The sequence below is a fragment of the Lepidochelys olivacea genome (genome assembly GCF_965140295.1).
Source record: "Lepidochelys olivacea isolate rLepOli2 genome assembly, chromosome: 11".
Taxonomy (NCBI): domain Eukaryota; kingdom Metazoa; phylum Chordata; order Testudines; family Cheloniidae; genus Lepidochelys; species Lepidochelys olivacea.
In genome coordinates this window covers 13,396,565-13,419,325 of record NC_140421.1, presented here as the reverse complement: position 1 = coordinate 13,419,325, position 22,761 = coordinate 13,396,565, and the positions used below count along the sequence as shown (strand labels likewise).

Sequence of the window (22,761 nt, the reverse complement as noted above, 5' to 3'; positions counted from 1 at the left end):
TCACTTTTGTTTCTACTGCCTGTCCCTCCGTTCTCACATTTATCTCCAGACTTCTTCTCCAGATCTATTCCGCCCCAACCATCTTCTATTCATTGAACTTTTTGAAACTTTGCACTTTTAGAGAGAGGTAAGGGATCGACTCTGTAAACAAACTTGCAGAGGGACAATAGGGATGATGTCTGTTGTTTCTCCTTTTCTCTCTCTCTCTCTCCAAACATTTTTGCTGTTAACAAGCATGTTCTCTCTCGAGACACAAATCCACAGTTTGAGAACTGCAAAACAAAGCATCTCTGATGGTATCTTCTAGACTGAACACTGAGTCCCATTGGGTAGATAGAAAGATTAACCTAAATAATCTATACAGAAGCTCCTGGAACCCCATAAAATGGGGTCCCTAATCCATGAACTATTGTTTACAAAACATGTTTACAAAACTTTTCTTAAACATTTCATGATTATCTCATACTAAAAAGAAAAGGAGTACTTGTGGCACCTTAGAGACTAACCAATTTATTTGAGCATAAGCTTTCGTGAGCTACAGCTCACTTGAAACCTGTCTCATACTATAGAATTAGAATTTATAATCCCTATTCCATGATGAGACATTATAGCTCAAAGATATATCTTTAGACAGGTTTTTTCCTCAAAAAGCATTTTATCCAAAAAACCGATTTTAAATAAATGATTTTTATCCACCCTGGTTTCCATGATAGTACAGAATGAAATATGCGGATATACTTCTGTTTAAAGAGGGCATGACTTTGGCATGGCAACACAAGTAGTTTTTAAACCTGGTGAGGAGGCTTAGTCATGAGGCTGATATATGTTGGGTAAATTTTTCCAGCCAAGCTTTAATTATTTCCTTAATTGTGTATCTTACTGGGTGTATCTCGATGAGGGAGTGGATGGTTCATTGGTGTGCTTGGGTTGTGGGAGACCGAGGTGGAATTTCCTGCTGTGCCACAAACTTCGTCTGACCTCGGGCAAGTTATTTAATCTCTGTAAAATGGGAATAATAGCACTTCTCTACTTTACAGGGGTGCTGTAAGGATAAATATATTAAAGATTGTGAGTTGGTCAGATACTAAGGTGATGGGGACTATGTTGCTCCTACTGTACTCAGGAAATGTCGTCTGCTGGCATAGTTTGTGAAAAGTGCTGCTCAGTGTAGGTGAATGTGGGGGAGGCTGGAGACTCCATGTGGGGTTAAGGTAAATTCCACTGTTACTCACTAGAAGTTAACTTAATTCCACTGTGAAAGTCTCCAAGTCACTTCCCTTTTGTATTCATCTGCTGAGCTGCACTTCCCTATGTTTCAGTCAGTGTCCTCGGACTGGGAAGATCACAGCTCTCTGTTTCACTGTTACTTATGTATTTTCATTAATTTTTTTAAACCATCTGATTCACCATCATCATAATCCGATAAGGTGATTTCCAAAACATAGTATGCGGATTGCCATATTCCTTTACTGGCTGGTTTCCTTTCCTCATCTTGAGGTGTTGCTTGCAGAAGCTACCACTCTGAATTTCCTCACACTTATTTTACAGCATAAGCATGATTTAGATTGTGGTGTCATGAAGCATGGTGGTGGTTCTGTTTTTTCTGAGTGTACGGTGTTCTAAGGGATGTGTAAATGAAAGGCAGGGCTTGATTTATGTTCTGCAGTTGGTTTCATATCGTGAAAAAGTGGTGGGTGAATCCAGTCGAAGGAGATTGGAGACAAGTTTCAGACCAAACTTTTTAAAAATTGAACTTCATACATGTTTACAAGCAAGCTTGTCCTTTAAAATTTCAAAACACCTTTTTTCTGTCCAAAGTTGTTAAAACTTCACCAAAGTTTAGGTAGCTCTAAATGAGTGCAACTGATTCAAATCTTGATACTTTTTTATTTTGTGTATGCCAATAATATGGTAGCAGTTCTGAAGCATTTTCAGACAGTTTATACCGTTACTGTTTCTCCCTTAAAAAATTCTGTATTCAGAATATATAAGTCCCTTGTTTTCAGTTGAAACCGATATTTTTACTGAAAAAGTCCTGGGTTTTACAAAAAGTATTGTTCTTTTTCTGATTTTCACCCTACTTTTATATCATTCAAATATATATAAAAAATAACTTGCTTTATTAGGAAAATACAATACATTGCAAGAGAGAGATGTATTACGATCATATACTAGTCTGTCTATATGCCAAGCTGCCTGTTAAAGTAAGGCTGTGTAGTAATCTAAAAGATACACACAACAAACAGGCATGCAAGTTCTAAATGTACTGATGAATCTCACACCTATTATGTATACATTCAGACTCTTAGAAGATAATGTTTAAAGGTCTGACACACTAAAATGGAAAGAAAATGAAAATCTGTATCAGGAGACATTTCAGACCACAAGGAACTAATTGAAAATTTAAAAAAAACCCAAAACCGGAAAACATGAAATTGAGTGTATGCACTACAAATGGTGTGGCCCAATTATTAAATGTAAATATTTATGGGCTAATAGTTCTAAGTCTACAACAGTGAACTGTTTATTCAAATGAAAAGTTTTATTTGGGGATTAGAGATGTATTGTTTTCTTAAACTCAGAGGTGGCACTGTGTTTTGAGTTTTGGTTCTGCAGCAAACCATACTGAATTCAATTAAAGTATTACTCTATGAATACTTTTTACCCCTGTCCCTCCGTCCACCAAAATAACCCCCCCATGTTTACGCAGAAAATTAAGTTTTTTCCACTGATTTTAATCTGTTTTTGTTAACATAGTAATAAACACAGATAAATTCCTGGGAAAAATTAAATAAAAGAACTGAAAATGAAGGGCCCTAAGAATATATGACTGCATGATTCCCTTCCCCGAATGATTTTGTTTTAGACCTGTAGTATTGTTTGAGCAACTATAAATAGTCTGCCATCTTACTGGGGATTCTTTGTTGCAAGGTTACTTTAATGCTGCCACATAGAAGAAAAGGGTGATTCTGCTGGTAACAGCTGGATATGAACTATTAAGCTCTGTTTTTAAATAGGGTGTGGGGGAAAGAGTGGAGGAGATTGTTGTGCTCTAATTAGAGCACGCCCAACCCACTCTGTTCTGTTTTGATCTTGTCTGCAGATATTGCTACTAAAATGTTTTGTAGTTATATCTTAGAATGAATCATGGACTAACTCTTATTTTGGGCATGTTTCCTCATGATTAAAGTGAGGAATTTCTCAGAGGCTGAGTGAATTGCTTCGAAATAGATTGTATGGGGAGGGGCAATGAAATTTGGTGTAGTCAGTCCAGTGCTCTATGCAGACACTAAAGTCCCGTTTATCCACACAAGCAGGAATGGCAGTTGCAGTAGGACCACAAGATTCCTCCTATCATGCTCACTCAGCTACTGCATCCTACTCTGGAGGAGAAACAGAAACAGGAACATAATTATTTCTCAAACCTGTCAATGTTCTGTAATTCTTCTAATGGTTTCTGGCATGTTTGTGTTACATAGACATCTATTGATTTAGGAACTAGACTAAGACAACAGAATTGATTTCTATAATATGGGCTTCAGAACAGCAATTGGTCTTTAGTGCAATTCTGCAGTGCCTGTACCCATGCGTCAGTGACACCTTCAGCAGCTCAGAGCACTTACCTACTGGCTGTGTGCAGGCTCAAGAGCCACAGAGGCAGTGCTCAGCAGGTCTGAGCTCTGCCCATTGCTTCCTCCACCCTCCAGGTTTACTGCCCTGACCTTCAGGGCAGCAGCAGAGGAAGTTACAACTGTAGAATGAAAAATACATCTTCAGTAACACTTTCTAAAACATGTAGACTTTGTCCACAGGGATTCTCTTGCTATATAGAAAGGACACAAGCAGCGGTTGGTTAGTGTCCGGCACATACCTCAATGAATTTACTTTACTGGAAGTTGTCACAACAGTCAGTTCACTGCCTGAGCAGCATCTCTGTATTCCTGAGCAGTTTAAAACAGAAAACACAAAAGGATTATTAGTTAGAGGTTACATAGACAGGCAGCTCACTCTTCTACTTAACTCGTGAATATGTACTTAACTCCCCTGGGTTCTCCAGCACCTATTATTCTCCTCACTCTTCGAAGAGTGAATCATCCTCAGGATCCTTGACAGCATTACTTGGGGAAGGGAAGATGAGGAACTTACTATAGGCCATAATGAGGGACCCAAAAAGATGTCTTCCCTCCAGATCTAGAGCATACCTGTCTCTCCCTCCTAGAAGAAAACACTGGGGAATGGAATTGTTGTTGCAGCTATGAAAGGTGGGGGAGGGGAATAAACTGTTTTCAACATGAAAAGATCAAATAAACGTGTGTGTGAGCGCACACACGCACACAAAATCCGCAAGCAGCGTCGCCCAAAGACAGTGGAATTCATACTATATACCAGGCCTTGAAGCCTGGGGGTGGTGTGGCAGGAGTTGCTGGACCTCCTCCACCGTGGCATCTTCTAGTGTCTCATGACTCATGTAGATCCTCAGATGTAGGACGGAACCATTCAAAACATCCACTGGACAAACCAAAAACATGAAATGTTGTTAATAGACCCATACCATGGAAGTTATTAACTGGGTCCAAGGAGGCATTCATGGAATTGTGGGCTGGGAGAACAATTCTGAGGCTGTACGATATTTAAAAGGGGGGGGCTGTGTGTGGACATGGTGTACTGTTTGAAACAGGATGGAGCTAATTTTTCACTCACAATATTGCAACTTCTATTGGTTCTGTCACACCTGTTTAAATTGCTGTGCTGCAATTCTCTGATGAAAAGGAGGCTTGAATGACCTGTTTCTGTGCAGAATGGATGGAGTTGGGAAAGGAACCAGTCACTGGGTTTCTATAGAATACTTTTTGACATGAGAAATGTTGGTAGATTTTCAATAATGTTAGGCAATTCTTTCTCATGTTCTCTCTCTAAGATGAATGTTTCAGTCCTTATGTTTTGTCAGTTATTTACATGCTCTCTGGGCATAGTTCTGAAAGGAAAGAACTTTGATGGAGACTACCAAAGGGGGAAAATAGATCCTCATTTATTAAAAGTTGCAGTCATTTGTGTCCTCCAACACAGTTTCTACATTTTGTGTGTGATAGAGTTAATTGTCCAGCTGCTTTAGCAAAATCATGATGCCTTTAGGAAAGTGTCTGTCTGTCTGGTAGACTAGGAACCTCTCCTCAGCCCTATGTAGACCTAGTTTTGTAATGCTATATGACCACATGCAACTATAGCCACTTGTGTTTTATAGGTCACAAGCCAGTTGCTACATAAAATTAAATTGCCCTACTTTTTTTTCTTTAAAGCTCTGTGCTTCAGATGTGCCATTTTTAATGTACTATAATTGGGTGAAAGAATTAGTGCGTTTGTTTTGATTTCCTCTGCAAAAAAGAAAAACTAAAAGAGTATTATTCGTAAACTGAATACCTTCATAGAGACAAAGTCAGCAAGACCTCTTACTGGAATAGTGATTTAGCATGTTACTTTGGATTGTCCGATTAGGTATGTCATAAAAAAGACTTTAAGATGTAATTGGGTGTAATTTTTCTACATAATGTTGAAATAGTAAGAATTTCACATATATAAACAGTTTAACATTGTCACACTAGTGAAATCTTTTGGAAACAAAACGTAGGCAACAAATTGATTTGTGCATACAGACAAAGATTTTCCACTGTGCCTAGCAGTCTTTATTAATGAATGGATTTTACATTAATCCCTTGACTTCAGTAGCCATATTCTGCCTGCATATGTTCTTTTAGTAAAGATGAAAAACTTATCAGTAAGTTATCTAGGTAAGGTGTTCCCATATATTCTGAATTCCGGGAAATGTAAGAACCATCAACTACTATAATAAAGCAAACGTTTGAGATTTAATTAGAGGTTTAACTATGATGAAAATATTATTAGAGAATTATCTTTATAATTCTCTGTAAAAGTAAACAATTATCATTGCAGCCAGTGATTGCAGTCTTATGAGACCTGGATTCAGTTCCTGGTTCTGCTGCATATTTCCTCTGTGATGGTAGGCAAGCCACTTAATCTTTCTATGCCTCAATTCCTCCACTGTAAAATTGAGAACTTCTTCCACCCTTTGTCTTGTCTATTCGGATTGTAACCTCTTCCGCAGTAACTATATTTCACTATGTGTGTGCATGGTGCCTAGCACAATGGGGCCTACAGGAACTACTGTAATACAACTCTGATCTGGTCTCATAAGAAGACCATCCCTAACAAGTACATTCAGAGTGAGTATCTATTTTGGCAAATATATACTAATAGTTCTGTATATGGAGCTTAATATTGCAAAGTACTGACTGCCCTCATTGCCTCTTGTCTTCACTGGGAGATAGTGCTGAGCTTCTTACAGATTTGGGCCCCAGAAGAGAAGTTATTTGTTTATCTTTTGTGCCAAATTGTTGTAAAACAAATGGTGAAGACATTTTAATACTTTAAAGTATTTCTTAATGTGATCTGAAACTATCTCTTGGGTTTCTCAGAGCATCTTCTCTATTTGCAATATGGCAGTTTTTAGTATAGTTGTTGATGGTTCTGGAAGTTCAACATGAATAGAACTGTATTTACTTTAATTAGTAGTGCCTAATGAAAGATTTCTTTTTAATTACTGAGATTAATATGGGTCTTTTTTAAGGTGGTAAAAATTTAATTTTGTGTAGAAACTCAAAACTACCCCCCTCCTCCCCCCTCCCCCCCGGAGAGAAGAGGGGTGGGTAGGCAGGCAGGTGTCATAAATAGTATATTGACTACTTAATATTGAAGCATCATAAATGTGTCCAGAAGTGTCTATTTTATGTTACGGATTCAGACTGTCTTTCATTGCTTCAACAATATTGAAAATTTTCATTCTTTAGTTTTACTGATAGTCCAATAAGTCTGCTTAAAGTTTCTTTATTCTGCAGTAAGCCTGCAAAAACAAATTCAAACAAATTCTCCTTCTTAAAATAAATTTTGAGCAGTTTGCTGAAAGTGGACTTTAGACTGCATAAATGAAAATCTAGATCTTCTACTTTAATGGTTTTAATTGTTACTTTATTTGGTCTCATCTGACTGGTTTTTGTCTTGTTGTTTTTCTAACAGTGATCACATGGAAAATATTTATGGCTATTTAATGAAATATACCAATCTCGTCACTGGCTGGCAATATCGGTAAGTCTGATTTTTGGTTTTTTTGTAGCATTTTTTTAACAAGGTTGATTGACATTATCTAAATCGATATGTTTTTCACACAGGTTTTTTTTTCTGCTAAGCAATTAACATAATAGAAAATACTTTTATGTATTTTTCAGATTTAATATGGATTAAACCAACAAGTAGATAAGAGATGGACCTGCTACATTCATATTAGGGATAACATTTTGTTTTAGCATGTGACTGAGAGATTAATGAAAAGCAGAGAAGGACTACTAAGCATTTCAATGGCCTTTTTTGGTTGCTGTGATGTATGTGTGTAAGGGGGGGTATTCAGCAACGCTTTCTCAAACTTTTCATGGCACTACAACAATACAACCAACGTTGTGGTTGGAGGCACAAGCTGTCTAATGCAGTATGTTGCACAACAGTAGAAGCAGAGAGTTGAGCTAAGGACACCTGTTGAAATACCTTCTATTGTGTGCTGCATAAGTTGTGAGTGTGTCTATTTCTAACTAGCATTGGTCCAGTGATGGAAATTACACTCCCCTATCTTTGTAGCTAGTATTGCTTTGTCTTAAAGTTTCTCATATGCACAGTGCTAAGTCTTCCAAGACTGCGTTCCTGAAGTATCATAAATGTACTTTTAATTTACTTAGTGACAGTTCACGTACACCATGCAAAGGTTTGATCTTTAAAGAATCTTTGTATGAGTCTAATCTTGGGCAATTTTAAGCTATAGCTAGTATATTTGGTGAGGTTGTGTTGGCAACTTGTGGTATTCGCATAAACCATTTGACGTCTCCTGGTCCGATTAAAACAAAAACGAATTCTCCCCAAACTTATGTGGAGATAGTTTTGGTTGGGTGATGATTATTTATATTAAAAATGTGTGTTAGTTTTATTTTATAAATGGACTTTTTATCACAATCACAGATTTTTTGTTTTAAACAATGAAGCTGGCCTGCTGGAGTACTTCGTGAATGAACAGTCTAGAAATCAAAAGCCCAGAGGTACCTTGCAGCTAGCTGGAGCTGTAATTTCACCCAGCGATGAAGACTCGCATACCTTCACAGTTAATGCTGCTAGTGGAGAGCAGTATAAACTAAGAGGTATGACTTAAGTTCTTGGACAGAAGATTTTTCCACTAGAGGATACTCCTGCCTCCTATATGTGGTTGTAGTTTTTGTGTTTGGTTGTCTCTTTGTTTGCTTTAGAAACATATGAACAAAACTGCACACACAGAATATAATATCCTAATTTTTTGTGTGTGGCACCCCAAAATCTATGGGATGGTGATTGGTCCAAGACCATAAATTTGATATGGGGAGGAACCTCAATAGACAGTCCCTTAAATTCTATATTTCAGTGTTTCATAACTTATGTTAGGTAACTTTTGCTGGTGGGAAGAGAGCCAGCCAATAATTCCAATGGAAAAAAGCTTCAAGTATCAGTGATTGGGAACCACTGCTATACAGGCATCTTAGTCTAGAGCCAGGGAAAAGACTTTTATGGAAATTTGGGCTGAAGTCTTTTTGTTCCTGTTCCCTTGAGGCTCACCATTGCATTCTTCCTGACCTGTGTATGTTTCCTGGTATCATGTGTAGATTTACCAAAGAGGAAATTGTACATTCCTTCTGAAGGGCAATAAAACCAGGATATGGTATTGGTTCCATGCACTATATAAATAGTTTTATTTGGTTTCTCTCTTTACCCAGAGAGAGAAAAAAAGCTTATCTGTACTAGTACTACATTAGTGCTACATTAGTGTTATTTTAAAGGAATAAGAAAAATTATCTGTACTCTTGCCTATACTTTAATTTTTGTTCCTGTAAAATTATTTTTGTTTGCTTTTTATCAGCCACTGATGCTAAAGAACGGCAGCATTGGGTTAGCAGACTTCAGATATGCACGCAGCATCACACAGAAGCAATTGGAAAGGTACTTCATGATTTTAATGTGTTCTTGAATAAAAACATATGAGAGAATATTCATGTTCTTTATCAGTTAGGGTCTGTGGTAAATGTAATTGAAAACTGATATATTCTATTAATCCATGAGCCAGATAAGGTTAAGGAAAAATCTGAAAAGTTCCCAATACTTAAAGAGGAAACATGAGTGTGGCTGAGTACACTTGACATATAGTCTGGAGTAGAAATGGCCTTTTCCTAAAATATGTAATATGATACTATGAACTGGTGAAGGTACTGCAGCCTGTGAAGGGTTAACAGGTCCCAGCTGGTCATATTGCTGATAGTACAGAGTATAAAAGGAAGAGGAAGCTGAAGCCCCTGGGGGTTTTAAAGCTGAGTGTTTTTCATGGCTTTTGTTTTGTGGGTAACCCCACAAGCCCTGAGGAAAGGGCCATAAAAGGACTAATGGTTGGAGCTTGATTTCTCCTTCATTGGTTGTTTATACCAGATATATTTTACAGGTACATTTTAGGATGAAACTTGGAGTTTAATGACTTGAGTTAACATTTGTGTCCTAACCTCAAGTGTACAATAAAATTGTTCTAGCAACATGCTATAAATCACCTGATGTTTTTATTTTAATTTTCAGTGATTTTAAAAACAATATTTTACTCCTAAGGCATTTCTAGAGATGTTTGTTTTTTAAAAAGTCAGTGTTTATTTTTATTTAGTTTTTAAGTTTTGTAAACTAATTCCTGTATTGACCTGCTGACTAGACGGGGAGTAGCATAGCAGACATCTGATGAAAAGGTATTGTTCACTGTGTCATGCAATTCCTAATTTTAGCAGGTCCATTTTAAAGGTATGACCCTGAGTGAATTGAGGGTGAAGGAATAAGACTTCAGGAGTTCATTTATGGCAGTGATACAATGCAGACATTCATCAAGGTGAAAATGTTTGTGGGGAGGTCACATTCTTTTATTTAACAAGGATATCTTGCTGCAGCAACGGTGAATGTTATCTCGTAAGACAAGAAGTCAGCTCCACCACATTATTGTACTTAGGCTGTTTTTGTATTTGCCCCCCCAATACATTTCTACTAAAGTTTTGCTATCTGGATAGTTTTCAATACTTGAAAAACTCAGGGAGTGTGGCTATATTGAATACAGCTTTTGGTCCTAAATTTCTTGGTTTTAGAACTTGAGTTTTGAATTGTAGCTCAGATTTCCAGTTGTAATTTTCATTTTTTGCTTGGCTTGTTTAAAAGGAAAATTTGTTTATGTCCAAATTAATTCCCCTGAATTAGATTTCTTTTTTTAAAAGGCAACTCCATAAGTCCATGTTCCTTGAGAGGACTTTCTAGCAAGCCTGATGATTAAGGCCTGCTAGCTCCTTTCACAATCCATTTTCAACACTTCGTTGATTTAGGGTATACGTGGACTGTACGTTATAGAAGTATATTCTTAAATTTTTGCTTCATTTAACCTAAAATCTGGGGAGAGGGGGAAAAAAATCCAAAATCTAAGGTCCTTCTAAAGCAGGATTAACTCCTTGTGACTCCCCTATCATCAGATTGCGCCCTGGTTTAAGTTACAAACTTATGTCGTTATAACTATGGTATAAAATCCACATCCCTGAGCGACATAGTTATACCGACCTAACTCCTGGTGTAGACAGAGGGAGGGATTCTCCTATCAACAAAGCTACCAACTCTCCTGGAGGTTGAGTACCTACGTCGATGGGAGAAACTTTCCTGTCAGCGTAGGTAGCGTCTTCACGAAGTGCTGTGGCACTGTAAGTATAGACAAGTCCTGCATGTGTTTCACTTTGTCTTCTAAATGGTTGTAAATGAAATTCTTCTCTATTAAATGTCAGGTTCACCCCTGCGTAGTCTGTTGCCTCTCAGTTTACATGTTAATCTTCCTGCAGAGCTCAAACCTGAATTGAAAGGCCTACTTCCTAATCATATAAAATGACGTATATTGTTTCAGCGCAATTCCTGGGTTGCATGTAAGCAAATACAAGCTGACTTAAGCAGTGGAGCAAGACAATTATCAGGAAATAGCACAAAGGAACAGATAACTTCCTCACTTAACACTTTGTGCACATTAATTACCAGAGTAGTTGAAAAACAGTGAGTTAAGCTAGCTTTCCCTCACTTTATTTAATTCTTGATTTTATATTCTGATTTATGTGCCTAATGAAATATTTTTTGACTATGAGGAATTTTAAATTTCTTTATATTCTTGTTTATTCACTAGAACAATCCTCCACTGAAATCTCGCAGCTTCTCTCTTGCATCCCAAGGAAGTGGCAACTCTCCTGGTGTTCAGAGGAGACCCAGCCAAAATCCAGTTTCTTTTTTTAATGTTGGACATCACAAGTTGCCAGCAGGAAAGAGAGTTCCTATTCTGCAGCCAGACCACCTCATAGATGTTAGAGAGGTTTGTATGAATCAAAATTCAAATAAATTACTTTGAGAATGAGAGAGAACCAACATATTATTGTCCTTACTACTTTGGATGACAGAGAAACCCTGATAATTTGATGGTTATAGTATTCCTAAATTGGCCTCAACTGCTAGTGTTGCTGTGTGAGGTTAAAGAGCTGCAGTGTTCCCACCCCAGAGCTGGCAGTATTTCAGTGGTGGTGGAAGTGATCAGAATGTATTTTTTATCTCACTTTTTAAATATGCTTCGGCATTAAAGTTCTTTATAAATTAAATTGTTGGGTGGGAGGTGACTTTGGTGCTGTTAGCTCTTATAACGTCCTGACGCTGAAGATGGTTTATCACATATTCCTGTCCCTGCTAGTCCTAGCATTACAGCTCAAGAAGATGTCATATCACATACTTCTTCCTTTTTTCCCCCTCTCAAGCCTTGGAAGAGTTGACTTCTTTAAGGGCAGAACTTTTTTTTCATGACCTCCGTAGGATGGAGGAGGAATCAGTTTGGTTCGTATCAGAGAATTTTGCTCCTAATATGCAAAAAGTAATGTTACAAAGTTTTGTGGCCAAAACCTCAAAGTGTGATTGAGAGGGGAAAGCAAAGAAAAAGTTGCAAGCCAGCAATATGATTCCACTGAATACTAAATCTGGATGAATGGTATACTTTGGTAAAAGGGGTGAGCACTACGGTGCATGACGATCCTTTTTTGTATCCTTCCATCCCTGTCGCCAATATAAAAAGTTACAAATATATGTTAAGTGTTTTTAAATATCACCTACATATAACATATCTCTAAAAGGAAAACTTGTTGCACCACTCACCAGTATCAATTATCTGTTGTTCTTCTTATGTGGCATATCTATTACTGGAGGTTTGCAACCATGTTAGCCTGTTCAGTATGATCCTCTGCTAATCTTTTGTGGATGAATAGTCCTTTTGATCCATCCAGGATACCACATTGTCCATCCAAGATCTTTTTCTGCCTCCTGTTGTTCTGCCATCAACTTTCCCTTCCAGTGCCAATCAACATGTGTTGCCCACTGAATCTCTTAAAATGTGCTCTGCAAATTGAATCGTTCTTTCTTCTCATAAGATCTCTAACTAGTGTTGGCCTATTACTAGTATTATCAATATTAGTATTATCACGACTAATAATAATTGTAATGTGCTGATCACATTGCATTAAACAAAAGATGTGTAACACCGACAGACCCTGGTCATTGGTGGGTGGGGTCGAACCTGGGACTTCTGGAGCTAAATCCATGAGCCTCTACTGCATGAGCTAAAAGCCATATGGACCTTAGCTAAGGCTGTAGAGTAGACTCATTAATCTCTCTAAGTGGTCTCGGTGCCACTAGATGGGACAGAACACCACACCCAGGTGTGTGGGTTACAGATGGTTTTTGGCCACTAAAAGGTAGATGCACAGAAAATGGGATATACTGTACTAGGGAATCAATAGGTGAGCAAGCATTAATTAGTTTTTCTTTCCCCTTTTAATTATAAGATTATTGTAGAGCTTGCAGTAGAGGCAAGTTTATAAAAGGAACATGTTGAGTGTGAGGCTTGGCAAACTGTCATAGACTGGGCATTCCACAGTCACAAGAATCAAATTCCTTTGTTAAAGAGTTCTGTAAGAGCCTTGGCTGTCAACGTACCATAGCAAGAAGGTATCTTGCTAAAGTGGTGGAGAGATGGCTGAGATATTGAAGAGCCAGTGACTAGACTGCCAATATGAGTACCAACGCTAATAGCATGGCTCTTAGAAAATATATTACAAGGTGAAATCAGTCTTGAAAATGCATCCTTCCCCCTTAATCTGCATACAGATCCTGATCCCACAAATATCTTGAAACAAAAACTTTGGCAGTATTCATGAAATGGATCCAAATATTCCATCACTTATTGTGACATTTCTGTGTAAAAAATCAAAAATTCCACATTGCATCATTCAAAATTATTGTTTTAGATGTGGTATATAATTCAGAAAAATACAGCTACAGAATTCATGGAATCTAATTTTACCCTTCCTTACAGCTGGTTAGGAGTGGATCAACTCAAGGAACATGTTGGTCTGGAAAAGCAGTCCAAGGTGTAGACATGCTGAGTACGTCTACACTGCATAAAAAAACAAGAACTCCCTACAAGCTGTGATAGCGAATCTTGGAGCCTGGGTTAACTGACTTGGGTTTGCGGGTCTTGCATTACAGGGCTAAAAATACCAGTGTAGATGTTCCCACTTGGCCTGGAACGCAGGCTCTAAAATCCTGTGGGCGGGGACAGGGTGCCCCATGATTCTGAGTTACTTGACCCGAGCTCTGAGACTTGCTGCTGTGGGGGTTTATTTGCAATGTACACTTTAAAACATCTTTCCAGTGCCACAAGATAAAAAATGCTTCTACTTTCCATATGTAAATAGAGGTCTTCTGACCAATTATGCATCCTTATAATCTACAGACTAATCAATCTGCAAGGTTCCTTTAGGTGCCTGCATTTGGACAAGGATCTCTCCTTGTAGCTAAAGTTTTCTCTGTCACAGCACATCCTGAAATATGCAAATTGCCTACCAGTAATGTTTCCTTTCTGTTATGGCATGTGCTACTTCTTTACCCCATAGAACTGAGAGAAACCTGGGTCACAGACAGATACTTGTAAAGAATTCTTGCTTTATGAGATGAAAATATAAGGAAAGTGATAGAAATGGCAGGGTTTGGTCTCTTTAAATCCCTGCATTCTATTTGGTTGCTAACAGGCTCAGCAGTTCCTGTAAGCATCATGAAACACTGGAGTTTTGAGAGCAGGGAACAAATTCTGAAGGGAGAAGGTTCTGACTCCTAGGCAGTTATGGTCCATGAATGAACAACTATCCTCCTGTTTACTTTCTAATAGAAGGTAGGGATAATGCAATGTATGGGATGTTGCTGTGTAATGGACTCCGTGGTCTGTGTATGAAAAGAGCTAACTGTTTTATCTTTGGCCTTTTCATCTTGTTAGAGTAGGGTTAAATAATTTATCCGTAGCTTTCTTTTGTTATAGGGTATTACAAGTTAGCCTTATGTAAGGGAGAGGAAGTAAGGCTTGTGAATGTAAAAAGTCATAATTTTGCCACTGAATAAATGGGCTTGACTTCTACTGATTTAAGTGCATGTGTATCTGAGGGAAGAACTTGGTCCCCAGTATTGCCTAAAGTGAAGCTTAAGATACCTGTGTTCCCTTTTCTCTGCTTCCTTGCACCATATCAATGAATTAGGTGTCTGGTAAGAGCAGGGTGACCAGACAGCAAGTGTGACAAATCGGGACAGGGTATGGGGGTAATAGGCGACTATATAAGACAAAACCCCAAATATTGGGACTGTCCCTATAAAACTGGGACATCTAGTCACCCTAGGTAAGAGGTGTCTCTGGAGTAAAGTTACCAGCTTTGCTTCTGAAGTAGCTGCTTCTGTAGGCAGCAGATTTTCAGTAGCTCACCAGAGGAGAGTCCCAAACCACAAACAGGTGGTCCATCAGTCTGGGATTGCCAGCAGGGAGGCTGGAGGGCATAGCTAGGCACAGTGTGGGCATTTGTGATGTTGGAGGACAATAAGAGGGACCACAAATTGGGAAGATTGTCAGGGTGAGTGGACGCTGCCCACAATCTCTTTCCTCCTGACTCTCTGTGCTAAACACAGCCTCAATCAGGGAGGTAGGCTGAGAGTGTTGGAGGGTTTTTTTGTACAACTCTTACATTCCATACCAGATAGAATCTGTTAAACATAAAGTTTGCAGAATCAAGCCCTCAAATTAGGAAGTGTAAGAATTCAGGTTGTGTGAGATTGAAGCTAAGGTGCATCTGTGTGTGGCAGAGAGGAATTTGATGTGTGTGATGGTTGGTTATATGTTGGAATAGTAAGGGAAGTTTACCATGGAGTCTCAGTATGTTTGGGGATTGGGTAGTAAGGCAAGCAAGCTTAGATTGGTGTGGAGGAGACTCCTGATTTAACTGGGTATTGTTTGAATAAAAAATGCATTTAAGCATCCTTTAGCTGTCAGTTCCAGATTGTTAGTGTGGAAATTGCCTTAACATGAACAATCCTTGTGCCCCTCATCTCCCTCATGCCTTTCTTAGCCTCATCCTCTCCCACATCTCTACTCTTCCCTCATGCCTCCCACATCGCCTTCCTCACTAGTTCTGATACCTCATTCTACTTTAAAATGCTGTGGACAAGTGTGGGTCAGAGAAGTGAGGTTGAAGAGAAGTTCCTTGTTGTGAACTGCCTGTGGATCATCCCAGTGAAGCTTGTCTTCATCTACATGTCTCCCCTGAAGGTGAAACCTTGCCCATCTTTTCCTCTCCCTATACTATGGGTCCTAGATAGTGCTGTCCACCCATCATAGTCTCCACATACTCCTTCTCAACAGTCTTTTCTCCCACACAAGCCCCCTCAGACTTCAGTGCCCCCAAATGGCTGCGGACTTGTCCAGCGTGCCAGGCAGCCCTTAAAGTGGTAGGCCTGAATCAACACATCTATCTCAAATTGCAGGTATTATGTTCAAACTATTTTAGGTGGTTAGTGTGTTAGTTTAGTAGATACATGCTCTCTTTAAAACACACCTTGTAAGTGAGAGCCCAGTAGCTGTTTTGTGTTTACAGTATTAAGTTAGTTTCAGGTCAACTTGCACACATGGTGCACGTAAGAGAGACCTTTCCACTACTCCCCTTTCACAGAAAAGGATTAAGGAAAAGAGAATTTAACCTCATAAATATCTCTGTACCCCCCCGTCCCCCCAAAAAAAACGGGGGGGGGGGAGAAAGTAGAAAAGGAAGGAAGGAGACTTTATGAAAGGGATGAGAATATTATAAGTTATAGGTAAAGTATGATTCTAAGGGACCTGTATTTCACAGATCTTCTGGTAACCGTTTACACACGTGTCACTTACAAAGTAGGACAACAAATATGTAGGGCCATCAATGTGATTTCTAAAGTTTGCTTGTAAAATACAAAAAGCAAAAGAAAGATGTGAAGAAAAGATAAAAAGCCACCGTTTTAAAGATGAGACTTTTAAAATAAAATAAAGACAAGGGATCATGAGTGTTGGTTATTTAATCTAGATGTGTTAAGCAGACTGCTTTTCTTTTCCTCAGTGTGTTGTTGCTTGGTTGATAGGCATGTCTAAAAGTTCTGTGTCAGAATGCATAACACATACTTCATAAATTGGTAAATTCTAAGGCCAGAAGCGATCATTGTGATCATCTAGTCTGACCTCTTGTATAACACAGACCTTAGAACTTCCCAAAAATAATTCCTAGAACATATCTTTTAGAAAAGCATCTGAGTTTGATTTAAAAATTGTGAATGATGGATACTCCACCATGACCTTTGGTAAATTGTTCCAGTGGTTAATTACTCTGACCATTTAAAAAAAAAAAAACAACAACCCCCCCCCCCCACCTTATTTGTAGTCTGAATTTGTGTAGTATCAACTTCCAGCTATTGGATTGTGTTAACCTTTCTCTGCTAGATGGAGAGCCCTATATTAAACATTTGTTCCCCCAGGTAGATATTTATAGACTGTAATCAAGTCACCCCTTAACCTTCTTTAACCTTATATAAACTTGTATATGTTCATTTGTGAATGCTATACTTGGATATACCATGACTTGACTAGTTGCAGTCTCAGTTCAAGAGTCTGTGGAAGAACCAGTCTTTCTAAATGCTCATTACACAATCCTCCTTTAAATTGTATAAAATCTGCACATAATAAGACCACAAATAACCCCAAACTGCACAAAACGTCAACTTCCTGACTTTCTTGGCTCTTAACTGAATCTGTATGTTGTATTGGTGCTTTGGAAACCTTGAGGTAGTTGCTTGCACTATAAAGCAAGAGGTCTAAGAGAAGAGACCACTTTACTCTGAGCAGCAGTACTTCTGGATGTGCTCTTTTCCTAGGAAATATGGCAAGTGTACTTTTTGGACTGGTTGATAGTTTTGAACTGAGTGGGAACTGTTGTTGTATATGAACCTGGTTGAGTGAGGGAAAGTTTTAGAATCCTTGAAAGAATGCTCTGTTTTTAAGAGTAGATATGTCTGGGCGATTTAAGTACTCTCCTGTGAATGCTTTCACTGTGTTGAGTGCAGCTGTTCTCATTCCGCTTGCATGGCGACAGGAGAGGTTTCATGATTGGCTGGCTATTTTGTGTACGCTTCTTCATCCCATTGAGATAATAGAGAGGTTGGGTGGCATAAGCTAGAATAGACTAATAAAGGCTGAGAGACATAACCTGAAGCTATCCTGTGACTTTATTTTCCAGCTTTGCAAACTATGAATCTTTTTGAGGCAGTGATGGTCTCTTCGTATATGTTTGTACAGTACCTAGCACAAATGGGACTCCAGTCCTAGCTTGGGGTCTTTAGGTACTACTACAGTGCAAACAAATGAGGAAGACTCCCAGAGAGCTTATGTGTATGTGTTGTTCATTGGTTTCAAAGAAACAGCCGTGTTAGTCTGTATTCACAAAAAGAAAAGGAGTGCTGTAGCTCACGAAAGCTTATGCTCAAATAAATTGGTTAGTCTCTAAGGTGCCACAAGTACTCCTTTTCTTTTTGTTGTTTGTTGGTTAGTTAAGCACCTCGATGGCATGATTGATCCTGAAATCTAGTTTGCAGCATTACTCTGCACAGGACAGTTGAAAAGCTCACATGTAAGACATTTAGAGAACACTGTGACAAGAAGAGGTGGATTTGACATATGTATTATAGAGTACCTGGTGTTAGGTAGTCTGTTGTTGGCAAAACACATAGTAATATAGTGTTACCAAATAATACTGTGAGCTTGTCAAACAATCTTTGTGATTTGCTGATGTACAATATTGTTTAAACATTTCTCTGAAATCTAAAACCAGCTGCCTAGTAGAGACTCTGTATTAGGAGGCTGATAGAAAACAGAGTGAAAGGATACTGTCAAAGTAGGTAAACTGAAAACCTAACCAGCCCGTTTGAAATCAAACACGTGCATGAATGTGACACAAGCACATGCAAGAAAATCTTTTTCCTTTGCCTGTCAGTTCTATTTTTGTGTTCAGGCAGTTAACAGAAATTTGTAAGAATCCAGAGAGCAGCAGGATTCTTCTTAGTATTCCATTTGTTGCCTCTACCCAGGAAGAGAGAGAGTACCTGTGATCACAAAAAACCTGTGCAATATTTTGTCTGAGTGATTTTTTTTCACCTACAAATTGTTTTCAGTTTTCCCAACACTATACTGTGTATGAATGCATGTGCCTTTTTTAGGCTTCACTGCAAAATGTAGGACCAGTAGTTAGTCACTGTTGTAGCTTCACTGATGGTAGCTATAGAGCAGGCTGTAGAGTTGAACGTGTTGTCTAACCTTGCTCTGGGGGAAGGAGCAGCATGGGAAGAACAGGGGAGGGGAGAGGGAGGAAATCCACTGACTACAGGAAGGCTGTTTTTCAACCTATCATGCATATTTTACATATGTATATTGTGATGTAAGTTTGAGCCAAACTGTCCGTGTAATTTAGTGCCTGACCCTTTAAGGAACTGAATACATCCTGTCCTGTAAGGTACTGAGCACCCTTACCCATCCCATTGATTCCACAAGATACTGTGTCAGCTTCCATGTTCTTAGAGCTGTGAGCTTGCTACTGTGTTCTATATAAAGCATGGTTTTCAGTGTTGTATGTATGTATCAACCAAGCATGGAGAGCACTCAGCACTTAAGATTAATATGTTTGGATTTCTTTTTCACTTTGTAAAATCGTCTTGATATATTCTCTCACTGTGTAACTATAATACAATAAATACCATGGATTGCATGGGACTTGTGGCATGCATTTTGTGGAGGGTTTATTGAGGGCACAGCACAGAAATGTGTTAAACTGTAAAAGAAAAATATAAATTCATCTTTAACCATACATTTTAGGTGACAAGATGTACTTTTATTTTTGACACATATAAAACTAATTCTTATTAATTCTTTGGGACTTATATTAAGTTTGTAATATTCTTCAGGGTTGTCTGTTTGCGAAGCACTTCAGTATAGCTGTATACCACAAAAATGTCTATCCTCTTCTCTGACACCAGCACTGTTTTGTTTGGTAGATGATGTCTCAGGCTGAGGGACAGCAGAGAGACTTGATTAGAAACATAGAATGCCTTCCTGCCTCTGGTCACCTTACATCCTTGGATCCAGACCTGTTAATGCTGAAAGCAACTTCCATGGCCACTATGAACTGCTTAAATGACTGCTTCCATATTCTCCAACTACAACATGCATCGCAGCAGAAGGGATCATTACCAGGTAGGTCATGGATTAAGGTAAAGGTCTACATTCTGTGTGACAGAAGCATAAAGCCTAGAATTAATTGATTTTAATTGAAATGCTGATTCTACTGAATTTATCTTCCTGTGGGTTGGTTATCCCAAAACTGCCTTCTGCAAGGTTTCTTTCACCTTCTTCTGAAGCAGCCTCTGGTAGAGACTTGGTACCGGGTTAGTTGGATCACTAGTCTGATTCAGTATGGCAGTTATTATGTTCCTGCATGATTACCTTTTTTTTTAGGGCAGGTTGTCTCTAGTCCTGAAGCAATCGCATAGGTGGTGGGAAGTGTAACTCTCCAGTTTTTGTGACCACAGTAGTGCTGTCAGGACTCTCTCTTCTTATGTGAATAGTGGGGTGGAGATCAGGCAAAGGTGTTGCTCCAGCCCATGTTCATCTCCAGGCATGAGGTGTGGGGTGCAACTTACTCTTTTTCCCGGGAAAGGGATGAACTGGAGAGATGTGACTGAGTCACAGTCCTTTCTACTGCTCTTCTTGGGGAGGCATGGCTACATGCTGCTCTCCACACAGTACTAAGACTAAAGGCTCAGTCTAGCCCCTTGTTTCATAGAATCCTAGAATATCAGGGTTGGAAGGGACCTCAGGAGGTCATCTAGTCCAACCTCCTGCTCAAAGCAGGACCAATCCCCAACTAAATTTATCCCAGCCAGGGCTTTGTCAAGTCTGACCTTAAAAACTGCTAAGGAAGGAGATTCCACCACCTCCCTAGGTAACACATTCCAGTGTTTCACCGCCCTCCTAGTGAAAGTTTTTTCCTAATATCCAACCTAAGCCTCCCCCACTGCAACTTGAGACCATTACTCCTCATTCTGTCATCCACTACCTCTGAGAACAGTCTAGATCCATCCTCTTTGGAACCCCCTTTCAGGTAGTTGAAAGCAGCTATCAAATACCCCTCATTCTTCTCTTCTGCAGACTAAACAATCCCAGTTCCCTCAGCCTCTCCTCATAAGTCATGTGTTCCAGTCCCCTAATCATTTTTGTTGCCCTCCTCTGGACGTTTTCCAATTTTTCCCACATCCTTCTTGTAGTGTGGGGCCCAAAACTGGACACAGTACTCCAGATGAGGCCTCACCAATGTCGAATAGAGGAGAACGATCACGTCCCTCGATCTGCTGGCAATGCCCCTACTTATACATCCCAAAATGCCATTGGCCTTCTTGGCAACAAGGGCACACTGCTGACTCATATCCAGCTTCTCTTCCATTGTAACCCCTAGGTCCTTTTCTGCAGAACTGCTGCCTAGCCATTCGGTCTCTAGTCTGTAGTGGTGCATAGGTTTGTTGAGCCAGAGGTGTTCATGGTGGCTTATAGACCATTAAATTGACAGGAGCAGTTGGTGGATATTTATTTTCAAATGTCGCCTGGTGGTGGGAATCATGGAACCTTCCCATTACCTTTGATTCCTTCTACATCTTTCAGCAGAAGCCCTTTAAAGCTAATTTGTCATTTCCTTTCTCAGCCATTAGTGTTCTCAAGACATTTCAGATTCCCTAAAATTAATTTAAAAAAAAACCAAACACACTCAAAATCATACTATCATAGGACTGGGAGGGACCTCGAGAGGTCATCAAGTCCAGTCCACTGCACTCGTGGCAGGACTAAGTATTATCTATACCATTGCTAACAGGTTTGTGTCTAACCTGCTCTTAAAAATCTCCAATAACAGAGATTCCACAACCTCCTTAGGCAATTTATTCTGGATCTTAACCACCCTGACAGGAAGCTTTTCCTTATGTCCAACCTAAACCTCTCTTGCTGCAATTTAAGCCTATTGCTTCTTGTCCTATCCTCAGCGGTTAAGAAAAAACATATTTTTCTTCCTCCTCCGTGTAACAACCTTTTACATACTTGAAAGTTATCATGTCCCCTCTTTCTTCTCTTTTTCCAGACTAAACAAACCCAATTTTTTTCAGTCTTCCCTCATAGGTCATGTTTTCTAGACTTTAATAATTTTTGTAGCTCTTCTCTGGACTCTCTCTAAGGACTCCACGTCCTTCATGAAATGTGGCACCCAGACCTGGACACAATACTCCAGTTGAGGCCTAATCAGCTCGGAGTAGAGCAGAAGAATTACCTCTCGTGTCTTGCTTACCACACTCCTGCTAATACATCCCAGAAGGATGTTCACTTTTTCATTTAGTTTGTGGTCCACTATGACTCCCAGATCCCTTTCCGCAGTACTCCTTCCTAGGCAGTCATTTCAGTTGCACACACACAAAATGGGATTGTTCCTTCCTAAATGGAGTACTTTGCATTTGTCCTTATTGAATTTCATCCTATTTACTTCAGACCAGTTCTCCAATTTGTCCAGATCATTTTGAGTTTTAATCCTATTCTCTAAAGCACTTGTAACCCCTCCCAGCTTGGTATCATCCACAAACTTTATAAGTGTACTCTGTATGCCATTATCTAAATCATTGATGAAGGTATTGAACAGAACCAGAACCAGACCCAGAACTGATCCCTGCGGGATCCCACTCATTATGCCCTTCCAGCATGACTGTGAACCACTGATAACTGCTCTCTGGGAACGGTTTTCCAACCAGTTTTGCACTCACCTTATAGTAGTTCCATCGAGGTTGCATTTTCCCTGATATGCATTGTTATAAATCAGAATGTTAGCTGATCAAAGCAAAAGATTAAGAACAGTATTTAATATATACCTATTTAATGCAAAAAAATCTTAATGACAAATTATTTTGTAGTTAAGATTAGGATTACTGTTGTGGCTCAGACTTTGTCAAAACTTGTTGCTCTCATTTCAGCGTGCCTCTTCTTTCACAAGGTATCACAACGTGCGGTAACATGCAGTTACATTTATACAGCTGCTTTTCGTTTTCAAGGATCTCAGAGCATGTTATTGTGCATGCAGCACCACAAAAATGAGGCTACCTCTGGGGTGTAGCATAGGTGCCGAC

The 22,761-nt window shown here is 39.2% G+C and overlaps 1 protein-coding gene across 2 annotated transcripts in view; it reads left to right on the top strand.

The window, feature by feature from the left end:
- OSBPL11 (oxysterol binding protein like 11) overlaps positions 1-22,761 on the top strand; it is a 70,230-nt gene that overhangs the window by 25,913 nt on the left and 21,556 nt on the right. For both annotated transcript variants that reach the window (XM_084643414.1, XM_084643413.1), the window contains exons 2-6: positions 7,090-7,158; positions 8,077-8,252; positions 9,002-9,081; positions 11,315-11,497; positions 19,603-19,801. In XM_084643414.1, coding sequence (XP_084499540.1) covers positions 7,090-7,158; positions 8,077-8,252; positions 9,002-9,081; positions 11,315-11,497; positions 19,603-19,801 — 707 coding nt within the window. The remainder of the gene's footprint in view (positions 1-7,089; positions 7,159-8,076; positions 8,253-9,001; positions 9,082-11,314; positions 11,498-19,602; positions 19,802-22,761) is intronic.